At 41.8% G+C, this 11,703-nt stretch overlaps 3 protein-coding genes across 3 annotated transcripts in view; 1 reads left to right on the plus strand and 2 right to left on the minus strand.

The window, feature by feature from the left end:
* Positions 1–18: 18 nt before the first annotated feature.
* Positions 19–5,707, minus strand: dcdc2b (doublecortin domain containing 2B). The gene is made up of 12 exons (XM_053335143.1): positions 5,424–5,707; positions 5,221–5,272; positions 3,528–3,613; positions 3,311–3,442; positions 3,076–3,210; positions 2,614–2,653; positions 2,396–2,461; positions 2,018–2,189; positions 1,826–1,935; positions 1,630–1,695; positions 395–484; positions 19–114 (listed from the first exon to the last, which is right to left on the minus strand). The coding sequence occupies exons 1-12, from the start codon at positions 5,705–5,707 to the stop codon at positions 19–21; spliced, it is 1,329 nt and encodes a 442-aa protein (XP_053191118.1).
* Positions 5,708–6,835: 1,128 nt separating this feature from the next.
* iqcc (IQ motif containing C) lies at positions 6,836–9,340 on the minus strand. The gene is made up of 5 exons (XM_053336079.1): positions 9,284–9,340; positions 8,906–9,049; positions 8,504–8,822; positions 7,853–7,974; positions 6,836–6,996 (listed from the first exon to the last, which is right to left on the minus strand). The coding sequence occupies exons 1-5, from the start codon at positions 9,323–9,325 to the stop codon at positions 6,961–6,963; spliced, it is 663 nt and encodes a 220-aa protein (XP_053192054.1). The 5' UTR covers positions 9,326–9,340; the 3' UTR covers positions 6,836–6,960.
* A 350-nt stretch (positions 9,341–9,690) lies between these two features.
* The window catches only part of fancm (FA complementation group M), a 40,876-nt gene continuing 38,863 nt past the window's right edge, over positions 9,691–11,703 (plus strand). Inside the window, exons 1-4 of the mRNA XM_053335144.1 lie at positions 9,691–10,393; positions 10,478–10,650; positions 11,195–11,272; positions 11,381–11,539. Of these exons, the coding sequence (XP_053191119.1) occupies positions 9,691–10,393; positions 10,478–10,650; positions 11,195–11,272; positions 11,381–11,539 (1,113 nt within the window). The remainder of the gene's footprint in view (positions 10,394–10,477; positions 10,651–11,194; positions 11,273–11,380; positions 11,540–11,703) is intronic.

The following is an 11,703-nucleotide window of genomic DNA, read 5'->3' on the forward strand; positions in this document are numbered from 1 at the left end:
TTAAACTGATGGGGGTTATTAGGATGACGTGACCTCGTTGATGAAGCCTCTGTTCTCTTTGGCCACTGCTCCTTCCTCATGATGGTTCTGCTCCAGTTGTATTGAAGGGGAATCCTGCAAAAAAAGTGTAAAAGCAGAAAAAATCAAGCATATTTTCTTGGACCCTAGATATGCCTGCCTCCAAGAAAACTTGCCTCTTCTCCTTGAAATTCATTGTTCCTTCCTTCAATTCCTCTGCCAGAGCTGGATGATGGATGCCTTGACTTTGATGACGTTTGCTTCGGCTCAGGCTCCTTTTGAGTCAAGTGACATATTAATTGCTGATTATTTTTTTGTTCTCATTATAAGCTGTCAGACAGTACAAAGAGTTGCTAATGTAAGTGAGTGTCTGTACCAATATTTCAGCAGTAGACCCTTCAGCTCTTGGAGTATTTTCTGTCATATCCTGAGTATCTCTTAATGTCTTCTGTTCCACTTCCAACACCTTTAAAAGGCCAAAAGATAAAAAATAAATAAAATAAAATGTAGTTTTCCTGAACCCATTTATTGCAGAAAAAGTGAACTGAACCTTTTTATTAGGACTGGTCGACTGGATGATTATCTAAATGCAACCAACCACTCACACATACTGTACCTGCTTTATATTGTGTTTGTGTGGATGTTCTCCCTCTATAATTTGTCTCTTGAGAAAAATGTGGGAGGGGGGGTTAACACGTGTGCTTGTGACAGTGAATAAATAACTAGGGAATATTGCGGATATTAGTGTGTTAGACAGATGAATTTATACAATTGAATGTTTTTCTGGACTGGTTGCTATTTGTTTTTTGCATTTTCCGATAAAAATGTGTCACGTAATCTGGCAAGCAGTGGTGGTCGCCCCCCCTCGTGGCCCAATTGTTGAAAAACACGCGCTAAAGTGTCCTTTTGGGAGCCAAAACGCTTGCTAAGGTGCGCTCATTGGAGCCAGAACATGTGCTAAGGTGCCCTCTTGGGAGCCAGAACGTGTGCTAAGATGCTCTCTTGGGAGCCAGAATGCGTGCTAGGGTGCTCTCTTGGGAGTCAGAACGTGTGCTAAGGTGCCCTCCTGGTAGCCAGAACACGTGCTAAGGTGCCCTCTTGGGAGCCAAAACATGTGCTAAGGTGCCCTCTTGGGAGCCAAAACATGTGCTAAGGTGCCCTCCTGGTAGCCAGAACACGTGCTAAGGTGCCCTCCTGGTAGCCAGAACACGTGCTAAGATGCCCTCTTGGGAGCCAAAACATGTGCTAAGGTGCCCTCCTGGTTGGCAAAACACACGAAACTGCCCTCTTGGGTGGCAAAAACATGCACTAAAGTGTCCTCTTCAGTGGCGAGAATGCGCTGTATGTGCCCTTTTTTTTCTTTTCACCCCTGCCCTTCAAAAAGTCTGTGCACGCCACTGCTGGCAAGGGCACCATAATCAATGAATATATAAATATATTTCTTATCCAGACCATTATGGATCCATTTTGCCAAATTTTATTTTTTAAAATTGATTTTCTAAATCATACACTCTATGGCTTTCCCTTATGTAGAAAGTCGCCCTACGCTTTACCTGATAAATGAATGTGAATAACGTATATATATTCACATAGAGTTTGTGTTAGGCCTACCTGCTGTTTGCTGTGCAGATCATTTGTGTTGTTTTGTTCCTCATCCTCCACTATTTCTGCTACTCTCTTTAGATGGAAAGGGTGAGACAGATTTAGATTTGGTTATGTTTTAAACAATGAAAACATGCCTCCTTCAGGGCTATTTTATCACGTAGTTATAAGGCTGCAAGGACATTGAGATGACTGCAGAACTAACCTGGTCAACAGGAAGCTCTGTAGCTGTATTCTCATCTTCCTGCACCTCCTCAGCTCCTCTGACCTCCTCTCTCCTCTGCCGTGCTCCCCTTTTAAACATGCTGTGCTGGACTGCAATACAAACATTCAAAGATCCATTTAAAAATAAATATATTCAATTCTGAAAGAAAAACAGAACAGTGGAGATCCTAACCAGATCCATTGCTGAGTGGTGGTCTTGGCTGCCCTCGGTTTTTGCGGATCTTGACTGGCCTGGCGAAAAACATGGATGTCTCATCAGCCCCTTCTCTCCCACTCCTCTGCTGTGTGGATTGTGGAACTGCAGCTTCGTCTCCTGTTGACTTCACCCTCCGCCCGTCGGACATCTGAGATTCACAGGATACGACAGAATTAGAGTCACTCTACATAAAGATAAAACTTTTTTGTGTACTTGGTGTCTCACTGGTGTAATGACTGGGTTAGGCTATAATGGACAAGCAAATGAATAAACTGAATTGAACTCTTGTACTGAGAATACAAGCGAGAGGAGGATTGTTCTGTTTTGTTGTGTTTTTGGGTTGTTGTGTTTTACCTCTGGAGACTCGAGGAGAGCAGAGTCACTATACTGGTCTTCTGGGCCACTCCCTGCTTTCCTGTTCTGAGACAAACGCACAAAAGATGTCAATTATTTGTTTTTGTCTTTTAGTTATCTTTTTAGAGCTGACATGTTGTATATTAACTGCAGGCTGCAGTGTAAAGATGATCAGTAAGTATTTCTATGGCCTGAAAGTAAGCAAATGGATTAGTTACCGTAGCCCTCCTCAATATCCTTCTCTTTTCTGGGTAATACCTACAAAATAAAGAAAAGCAGCATTACTTCTGTCATTATTTTGTTTTAGAATAAACACACATAAACACACATCCTTATGCACACCCACACACACACACACACACATGCACATGCACATGCACACGCACACACACACACACACACACACACACACACACACACACACACACACACACACACACAAACACACACACACACACACGTACATCTGTCTTTATGTCTTTTTGAGGACACTGATTGACCTTAAAACCAAGTCTTTACCCTCAAATTGTCCTTTGCAGTTGTGAGGACCGGCCAAACCTCAAGACACAATAATGTTCTCACAATGCTAGTTTTCAACTGAAATTGGTTCTTTCAAAGATAGAAAGACATGTGCACACACACACACGCGCACACACAAGCAGGACCTTGCATAACAATACCTCTCTGTGGCTTTTGAAACCAGCAGCTCCACATATGGAAGTTTCTTGAACCTTTCTGTACCCACGGCAACATAACAGTGGCCAGTCTCCAGCTCCCCAACTGAAGACACAGTCACTCCTTCCAAAGAGCACAACCTGTTAAAGCACAGGGGGTAGAGCATAATTATTCACTGCATTTCTCTCTCTTTTTTTGTATTCAGCAGAGTGTGTGAGTATGTCTGTCAGTGTCACTGACCTGCGCACAGCTCCGGTCCGTAAGCTGACTTTCTCTGTGACCAGGCTCAGGATCTGCTCCAGGTCCTGCTGCATGCTCCGTGGGATGATGAATCGGAATGGCGGACACAGGAGATCTCCATTTCGGAAAACACTGAAACATTACAGGGAGTGATCTCAGATGCTTTGTACGTGTACTTTGGATGACTGTGTGTTTGCATGTATACTCTCCTACTCACTGTATAATGCAAGGTACAGGTATGAACTTCCTCCATCTGGCTGAAACATTTGGCCTCTGGATTATTTTTGCCTGCAGAGGACATTCAGAAAATATGATGCATTGTACAGCAGAACATCATAATATTGTTATTTGCTCAGTAATATGGAAAATTCCCTCTTCAGACTCACATCATCCATGTTCTGTGCATCAAATGCACTACACGTCCATTTCAGCCAAATCAGTTATCCAAAATGTGTAATGACTGAGTGATTATTCTGCTCATGTCATCTCAAGAGCTGCAGTCATGGAAACCAGCGTCACTCCAGCATTATTTCAATGGCGCATTCACATGCTGGGTCTGATCCAAGGTCTCCTCTCAAATTTGTTACCCATGTCTTCCTCATATCAATGAAATCTGGAGCCAATATCCGCGTCTGCCTCTGATAACGTGGCTGGACTAAATCAATCAGCTCGAGCAGACACTGATAATCTTACTTTATTGTTTTTTCATTTGAAGTGGCAAAGGTTTAATGCATTTACAGTGTGTCTGAAGGGAAAGAAAATAGGCATGGGGCGTTGGTTATGGGCATTAGGCCTGCCCAGACATGCACATAGCCCTGATAACACTGTGTGGAAAGCTAACTCTTTGTTTCACCTGCAGCATAAAATACACTCATATACGGACATACTTCCTGTATTGCTCCACAGCAACCACAACACAGGCATGTAAGACTTTAAAACCAAACACACAAGCTTAAAAAAAACCCCTTCTTTCCAAATGGCAGACTCCCAAGTCACACACAATTACTCTCCACTCTTTTATGTTTTTTAGAAGAGTGGCTCTGATGGCTTAAGACAGCAGAGAGCACACTCTGGGTCTGAAAAGCGAAGCAGTCTGACCCTCGCCAGCTGGTTGGAATATAAAGCCAGCACTTGTCAGCATGAGTGGCTCTATGTGTGTATTTTTGTGTGTGCGCCTTTGAAATTGATTTTGTGTGAGAATGCAAAGAGAGGCTGTCTTTGCATAATACCTGCCTTTCATTGTACAAAAAAAAGGTTCAGTTCTAACAACTCAAGAGTTCAGATTCATTCAGAGGATTTTCTTGAAATCATAACCTCTGATACAATCTCAAGTCAAGTCAAGTCAAATTGTATTTATAAAGCAACCAAAGTGCTGCACAGTTATTAAAATACAATATAATCACACACAATATAATAATAAATAAAAACAATAAAGGAATAGTAAGAGCTCAATCTGGAAACTTCTGATCTGACTATATCCTCATGTATTTACTGAATCTAATGTCACTTAAGAGCACTGAAAGGGCTCCCTGCGAGCTCTGGGTGACTGTTTGATGGACAGTACAATGATTAGCTCATTATTTCCGGTCATTTACATCACAACCAGTGACATCAAAAGGGACCGTCAGCGCAAAAAGGGTGCTTATTGAACTAATCTAACTAACGCTAACATAACAATGTGTTGTCAAATTTATAGGCAAATCTGAAAATCTCATCTGTAATGGAAAATCCTGTACTAAACCAAACACAGAGTAATTTTCATATTTGACTTGGCAGGAGTTCAACTTGATATGAGTACAGTGTGGTGTGGTGGTGCATTCCTCTTGGTTAGACTGGGATTAATGAGTGATGGACTGTTCTGTTGGTCTTAAAAGAAGTTGCCCACGTGAGAAAATACTGTAACAGCCTACCTGAGTTTCTTCACGGGCAGCGGTCTGCTTTTTCATCCCTGCGCTCAGGTAACTATACATGAGAAACAACACACATGATGAAGAAAAGCCTGCAATAACATTTCACCTCTCATTCTGCTGTATTATCCAAAAACAGCCTGAATTCATTCCTGAATTTAGAGCTCCAAAAACAATCTATTACAGGAAATAGATTTTGTACTCACTCCAGTTTTTTGAACCTCTCAAAACCAGCAGCAACATACTGGGATCCTGTCTGAAGATCCTGAAGCTCTGTGACCCTGTGGCCCTGTCTGGGGGTGTACAGAGTCCTGACAGCAAGCGGAGCACCAATGTTCTGGGTCACTTCATTTAGAAAGGCCTCCATAGTGATCACTTGTCGCTGGTTAACTATGAACCTCCGTCCGCTGTAGAAGGGGTCTCCATTCCTGTACACCACCACACTCTTCACCGGAGGTAGAAGAGTTGTGGCTACAGTGCCGGCAGCCATCTCTGGGCCAGCTGTTACACACACATACACTCAGATACAAATGTAGAGTGCTTTTGAGCCCAAATACACAGAATTCTCTCTCAAAACACACACATGTAGTGCCACTAATTAAACGTTGAGATGCATTTACAGACCACCTTTATACAGCCATAGCAACATTTCTTTGAGTCACACTTGTTCAACAACCACACATTAACACAAACAAATACAATGTGATCTTCCATACAGACACACTGTTCAGTCACTCACAACGTCTGGTGGAGGATGAAGAAGGGACAACCGCAGAATTGAAGCCAAAGGTGAAAATCAGTCCTTTCTGTTGTTGTGGTCTGTCTGGACTCCCACTCACTCTATTCCTCCTAACACACACACGCACACACACACTACTCCACTGACGGCAGTGAGTATTTCCTGGTTGCTATGGCAGCATGGCCAGCAATGACTGGCTTTGTGGGCCAAACCATCAGCAGCAACCACAACAAAAGAGACAGACAGAGGAGGGGAGAATGGGTGGATTGCTGCATTGTAAGCTGAATAAATAAGATAACTGCTAGACCTTGTCTGTCTTTTCCTAAACTGTGCCAAAATAACAATGAATAATAGCGATATCAAACAAGTTGAAGTACCTGAGGCTCACAGCAGCATTACTGAAAATCCAAACATTTGCAAAGCTGCACATCCATTTTTTTTACAACTTGACAGCACCTATTTTTTTACCATTTAAGTGCTTCTTCCCATGCGTGCTACTTTAATGACATTAATAGCCAAAGACAACAGCGGCTTAATAGGAGACTGCTGAGTGAATATTGGTGGGATGACCTTCTCCGGTGATTAGTGAGAGCTCATTCAAAGTGATCCAAATGGGAAATATGAGCTTGTGTGAGACAAAACACAAACTTGTTTACAGCGGAGTATCCTCCCCTGAATTCTTGTGATTTGACCTTCCTCCATCACAATAGTGGCTACCTCAGCCTCTCACAGTTCATGCTATTCTGAAGATAATATCAGTGGCAACAACAGCAGCAGAAAAAAGACTTATAGAAAAATACAATTTATTATTTTTTTTTACATCAACAAATAACTGTACAGGTTTATTCACTCTTAATTTTCTGTAAAACAAATAAACATTATTTGACAGCATTTTAATTTTCTGTGCAGTTGTATGTCCTCATATCATAATGGATTCCATTACAGCAAGTTCAGTTGGCTGACTGTAGTCAGGACGTCGCTTCCAGTTCAGATTACGTCTGCTGTCAGGATATGCTCAGCCTCTCCTTCAGTGACAAGTACTGGAGGGGAGAAGAAAGGAAAGGAAAAACAATCATTAAAAGTTTATTTTCTGCAGCAAAGTTATACCCTGCAATAAAATGTGTGGGTGAGCAAACTCCCTGTTCATGATAACAAGTCGATGAAAAGTTTGAGATTGTATAGTTGAAATAATTCAATATGTAAACATATATAGCAATTTTGAAATAGTGTTTAATTACGATTATTTTTTACTGATATTGCAATTTTGATGTAATTTGAGATATTAGAGGGAAAAACACAATTATAGCAATGCCCACTCATTCTTAGGTCTCCACCATGAACTATTCTTAGAATACAGCTAACGATTATTTTCATTACCAAAGAATCTGTCAATCATTTTCCTCAATTAGCCATTTGGTCAATGAAATGTCATAAATGGCAAGCACTGTTATCCAAAACCCCAGGAGATGCCCTCAAATGTCTTTTTATGTCCCGATCAAAGATATTTAAGTTTATTATCACAGAAAACCAAACAAACCGGTAAAAATCCACATTTAACACACAATTAATTGCTACAATGTTTAAGTTTTTATTACCAATACAAATTGCGTCCAAAATAAGATTGTGACAAACTACAACTGCACTTAAAACTGTATGATGTGTTCTCTGCACATTACTCCACATTTTGGCACCCTTTGGACTGCATGGTGGGTTCTGGAAGTAGTGATGTGGAATTCATGAAAAATAAATTGAAGGAGCAATTCAATGCTACACAGTCTGAGTGAAAATAGTGCATTGGCTCTTTCTTGACGTACTAACTACAAAAGTCAGATTCTGACCGATTGCACTAAATGTACAAACACTGAAACACTACATTTCTCCCTTGCTCTGCCTTACCTTTTTCCTGCTGTCAATGGCCTGTTGGAGCCAGACCAGCTCCATGGTCAGGGTGTTTCTATGGAGACGCAGGGCCTCTGAGGTACGTGGCACCTCCTGGGCCAGGCAGTACTGCTGGGGACCTGAGAGAGGGATGGCAAATTCAGAATGACTGATAAGGCCTTTACCCTGCAGGAGGCAAATGTGTTTGCAAACTAAACATGTTTCACAAAAAAGTATTTCTGCATTAATCTTTTAGGTGAGTGCCAAAATGTTCTTTCTTTTGGTTTTATTTCACCCATTTTGACCATTTTCTTGAAGCTATTCAAAATTTTAAGCATCTATATAGGTCACTTGACGTGTCTTATGTCAACCAACTGAGAGATTTGTTTTTTTTAGCCTTTTTTATAAAACCAAGACTGGAATACTCTTGGACAAAGATGGGCTTTCTCCACACAGTTTCTGAAATGTCATGGCCTATTCTATCTATTCTAATCTACTGTTAAAATGTTTATAAGTTTCAGCCCTAAGCAAAATGCTGTAACTGTGTCACTAATGAATAATGACAGATGGAGACACATACATTAAAAGTCTTATTTCAAAACCCTTAAATTGCCAAGCATATACAAAAAAATTAACAGGGAACATGAGTGCTAAATGCAAAAATTTCACCTTTGTGAGAGTGACTGTGGTTCATCTCCAGCTCTGAACTACTCCAGATGGTGGTGGAGTCTCCTGTGCTCTCCATCACCCCGACAGTGCATACTTTGTTGAAGTCTCTATCCTCTCTACCAGGGCTGCCATGGAAACAGTCCCTGGAAAGGCATATTGGGCTTTTGGTTTGACAGTCATCTCTCTCAGCTTCAATCTTCTGTGGAGGGAGATGATGATCCTCCCCTTTCTGCTTAGATAAGGGAAATGCTGCTGTTGCTGCTGGGCTCTGGTAACAAGTACTGACATCTAGTTTACTGGGTCGTAGAATTGGGCCATCCTGTTGATGCATGAAGCAACAGCATGAGTAAAGTACTGGGAAGCTTAATAAATCACGCTTTCGTTGCAGTTACACAAACTTACAGTGTCTGTGAAGTGGGGAATGGGGATAATTGTCTCTTTCCATTGCAAGTGGACCAGACCCCCATCAATCTCTTTCACGATGTCTTCAAAGTCTCCTCGTGCACGATGGACCTCTTTTCTCACCAGGTGTCCCCGTGCATATGACTATAGCGAAGGGAGGAGAGTTACAATAACTGTAGTAACAGTAACAGTAACTATAGTAACAGTAGAATAGACTTGCCTATAGTTACGTCAAAGCTAACAACAATAGCCGCTATTAGCAAATTCAGCTAAGCAACATAAATAACTAAATATCAATTGACAGCATTCACTACGAGCACAAGCACACAGGTTACCGCTTCACAGTAAGAAAGCCAATTAGTTAGCTGACGTTATTACCTGAAAACAGGTGAGTATCTTCTCCCATTTGCTTCTGTCCATTGCTATAGCAACACTACTCCGGAGTTCCGGAGCGGAGAGCGGGAGATGAACTCAAACTTTTGATTTGGTTCCGGTGTTACACTGAAAAATTAAAAGCATGTCATTTTAAAATTTGACCACATAAGTATGCTAGTTCAGTGTTAAGCTCGCTACATCGCCATAAATACAATATGCGGACATTTTTACTGTTGAAATTGTACTCAAATGTCTGAAACAGCGCTGGTGTCATACAGTTAATATCTATGTTGTGTTATATTTTGGAAACACGTGGCGGAAGTAACCCGGTGTTAGTATATATTCGTTTTGCAATGTAGCTGCACGTCACATGGCAGTTTCCACTATGTTTTTCGGCGTAACTATTGAAAATGAGTAGTGGTTCAAATCAGAGGACTTTGTTCCAGACCTGGGGTGCGTCTGTGTCTCAAAACAAAGTTGTACCGCCGAAGAATGACGGCAAGAAAGCTGCTGGGACGTGCAGGACAACCCCAGGCAACACTGCAAAGGTAGCTACAGCACATCCTCCTCGAAATCATTTATGGGATGAAATAGGTCAGGGGTCCACATACACGTCAGAGAGCCCTGTGAGGATAGGGGACCCTAAACCTGCGTACGAAGATGAAGAGGACGATGATGATGTGATGGTGGTCGCTGTCTATGAAGCTGAAAAGAGCCTGCAACTTGATAATGCAAACTTTTTTCCAGATGACAACACTGTAGGAACAGAGAACACTGCCCCCTCTCCAGTTGGATTAGGTGGACAGTCATATCCAGACTTTCCTGGCTTTGATAGCTCCTCAGCAAAGGTATGGATATACCCCACCAACTATCCCATCCGGGATTACCAGCTGAAGATATCAGAGGTTGCCCTGTTTCAGAATACACTGGTGTGTCTCCCCACTGGCTTGGGAAAGACTTTTATAGCCTCTGTGGTTATGTACAACTTCTACCGCTGGTATCCATCGGGGAAGATTGTTTTCATGGCTCCCACTAAACCCCTGGTGGCACAGCAGATTGAAGCCTGTTATAAAGTGATGGGGATTCCTCAGGCACATATGGCTGAGCTGACAGGTGTGTTCCAGTTCAACTTAACAACAGAAAACACTGCATTTTACTGATTTAGCTGTTATTAACCTCTCATCTCCTTATCTGCAGGCAGCACAGCAGCAAAGCAGAGGCAGGAGGTGTGGAGGTCAAAACGTGTCTTCTTCCTCACTCCTCAGGTCATGGTTAACGACCTGTCCAGAGACACCTGCCCAGCTCAGCAGGTCAAGTGTGTGGTGATTGATGAAGCCCACAAAGCGCTGGGCAACCATGCCTACTGTCAGGTACACAGACCTGATTATCACAATATTACCACTATCAGTGTTCCCCAAAGCCCAGTGTGATGTTCTCAAATGTATTGTCCGCCTGACCAATGGTCCACAACCCAAAGATATTCAGTTTATTGTCATAGAAGACCAAAGAAACCAGAACATTTTCAGAAGCTGGAGTTAGAGAATATGGGCATTTTCATCTTAAAAAGTAACTCAAAACAATTCATTGATTATCAAAATAGTTGCTGATTAATGAAATAGATGGCAACTAATTGATTGATTGACTGTTGTAGCTCAGCTGCAGTTACAACAAAATCATGTTGCAATCAGTGTATTGTTTCCTAGCAGCGACTATTCCTTTATTGTTTTTATTTATTAATATATTTGTGTATGATTATATTGTATTTTAATAACTGTGCAGCACTTTGGTTCAACTGAGGTTGTTTTTAAATATGCTTTATAAATAATTGACTTGACTTCATCGTTAGGTGGACAGTCAACATCTTTGGCAGCTTACATGTTTGTGTCCTGTACTTGCTTTCTCCCTGTTGTTCAGGTGATCAGACAGCTCGGCAGTCAGTCTCTACAATTCCGCATCCTGGCTCTTAGTGCCACTCCGGGGGGGGATACAAAGGTGAGAACGATATATTTTTGTTTCTATCCGACTTTAAAAAAAAAAAAAGATTCTCCATTTAACTTTCTCAAATCTGATTCCTTCTTGTCCCTCACTCTGTCTCTCCAGTCAGTGCAGTCGGTCATCTCTAATTTGCTCATCTCCCACATTGAGCTACGTTCAGAAGAAAGCCCAGATATCCAGGCCCATTCCCACCAGCGCAGTGTTGAAAAAATGGTGGTTCCTCTGGGAGAGGCCTTGGCTGCTCAACAGGCTCGCTACCTGGAGGTAGGCTCCCTCAGTGATGCTCCATATTTAGCTAAACCTTTCTGTACAGCCCCCCAACACATACACCACAATCATTTGCTCATAATTCAACCATGATATCATATTACACATGGATTTTTGAGTTGGTCTTTATCGTCCAGGACTTTCTTACATTCATTTTCATC

Source organism: Scomber japonicus, chromosome 16, assembly GCF_027409825.1.
Source record: "Scomber japonicus isolate fScoJap1 chromosome 16, fScoJap1.pri, whole genome shotgun sequence".
NCBI lineage: Eukaryota > Metazoa > Chordata > Actinopteri > Scombriformes > Scombridae > Scomber > Scomber japonicus.

What these genes read in the sequence shown, in the direction of transcription:
- dcdc2b (XM_053335143.1), bottom strand. Translation starts at nt 5,707, where the DNA reads ATGGCTGCCGGCACTGTAGCCACAACTCTTCTACCTCCGGTGAAGAGT. An exon ending in CTGCCCGTGAAGAAACTCAG is followed by an intron (nt 3,614 to 5,220) that starts GTAGGCTGTTAC and finishes ATCATATTTTCT; the next exon opens with GAATGTCCTCTGCAGGCAAA. An exon ending in GGATATTGAGGAGGGCTACG is followed by an intron (nt 2,462 to 2,613) that starts GTAACTAATCCA and finishes CGTTTGTCTCAG; the next exon opens with AACAGGAAAGCAGGGAGTGG.
- iqcc (XM_053336079.1), bottom strand. Translation starts at nt 9,325, where the DNA reads ATGGACAGAAGCAAATGGGAGAAGATACTCACCTGTTTTCAG. An exon ending in CCACAGTCACTCTCACAAAG is followed by an intron (nt 7,975 to 8,503) that starts GTGAAATTTTTG and finishes TCCCTCTCTCAG; the next exon opens with GTCCCCAGCAGTACTGCCTG. An exon ending in CCATTGACAGCAGGAAAAAG is followed by an intron (nt 6,997 to 7,852) that starts GTAAGGCAGAGC and finishes TCTCCCCTCCAG; the next exon opens with TACTTGTCACTGAAGGAGAG.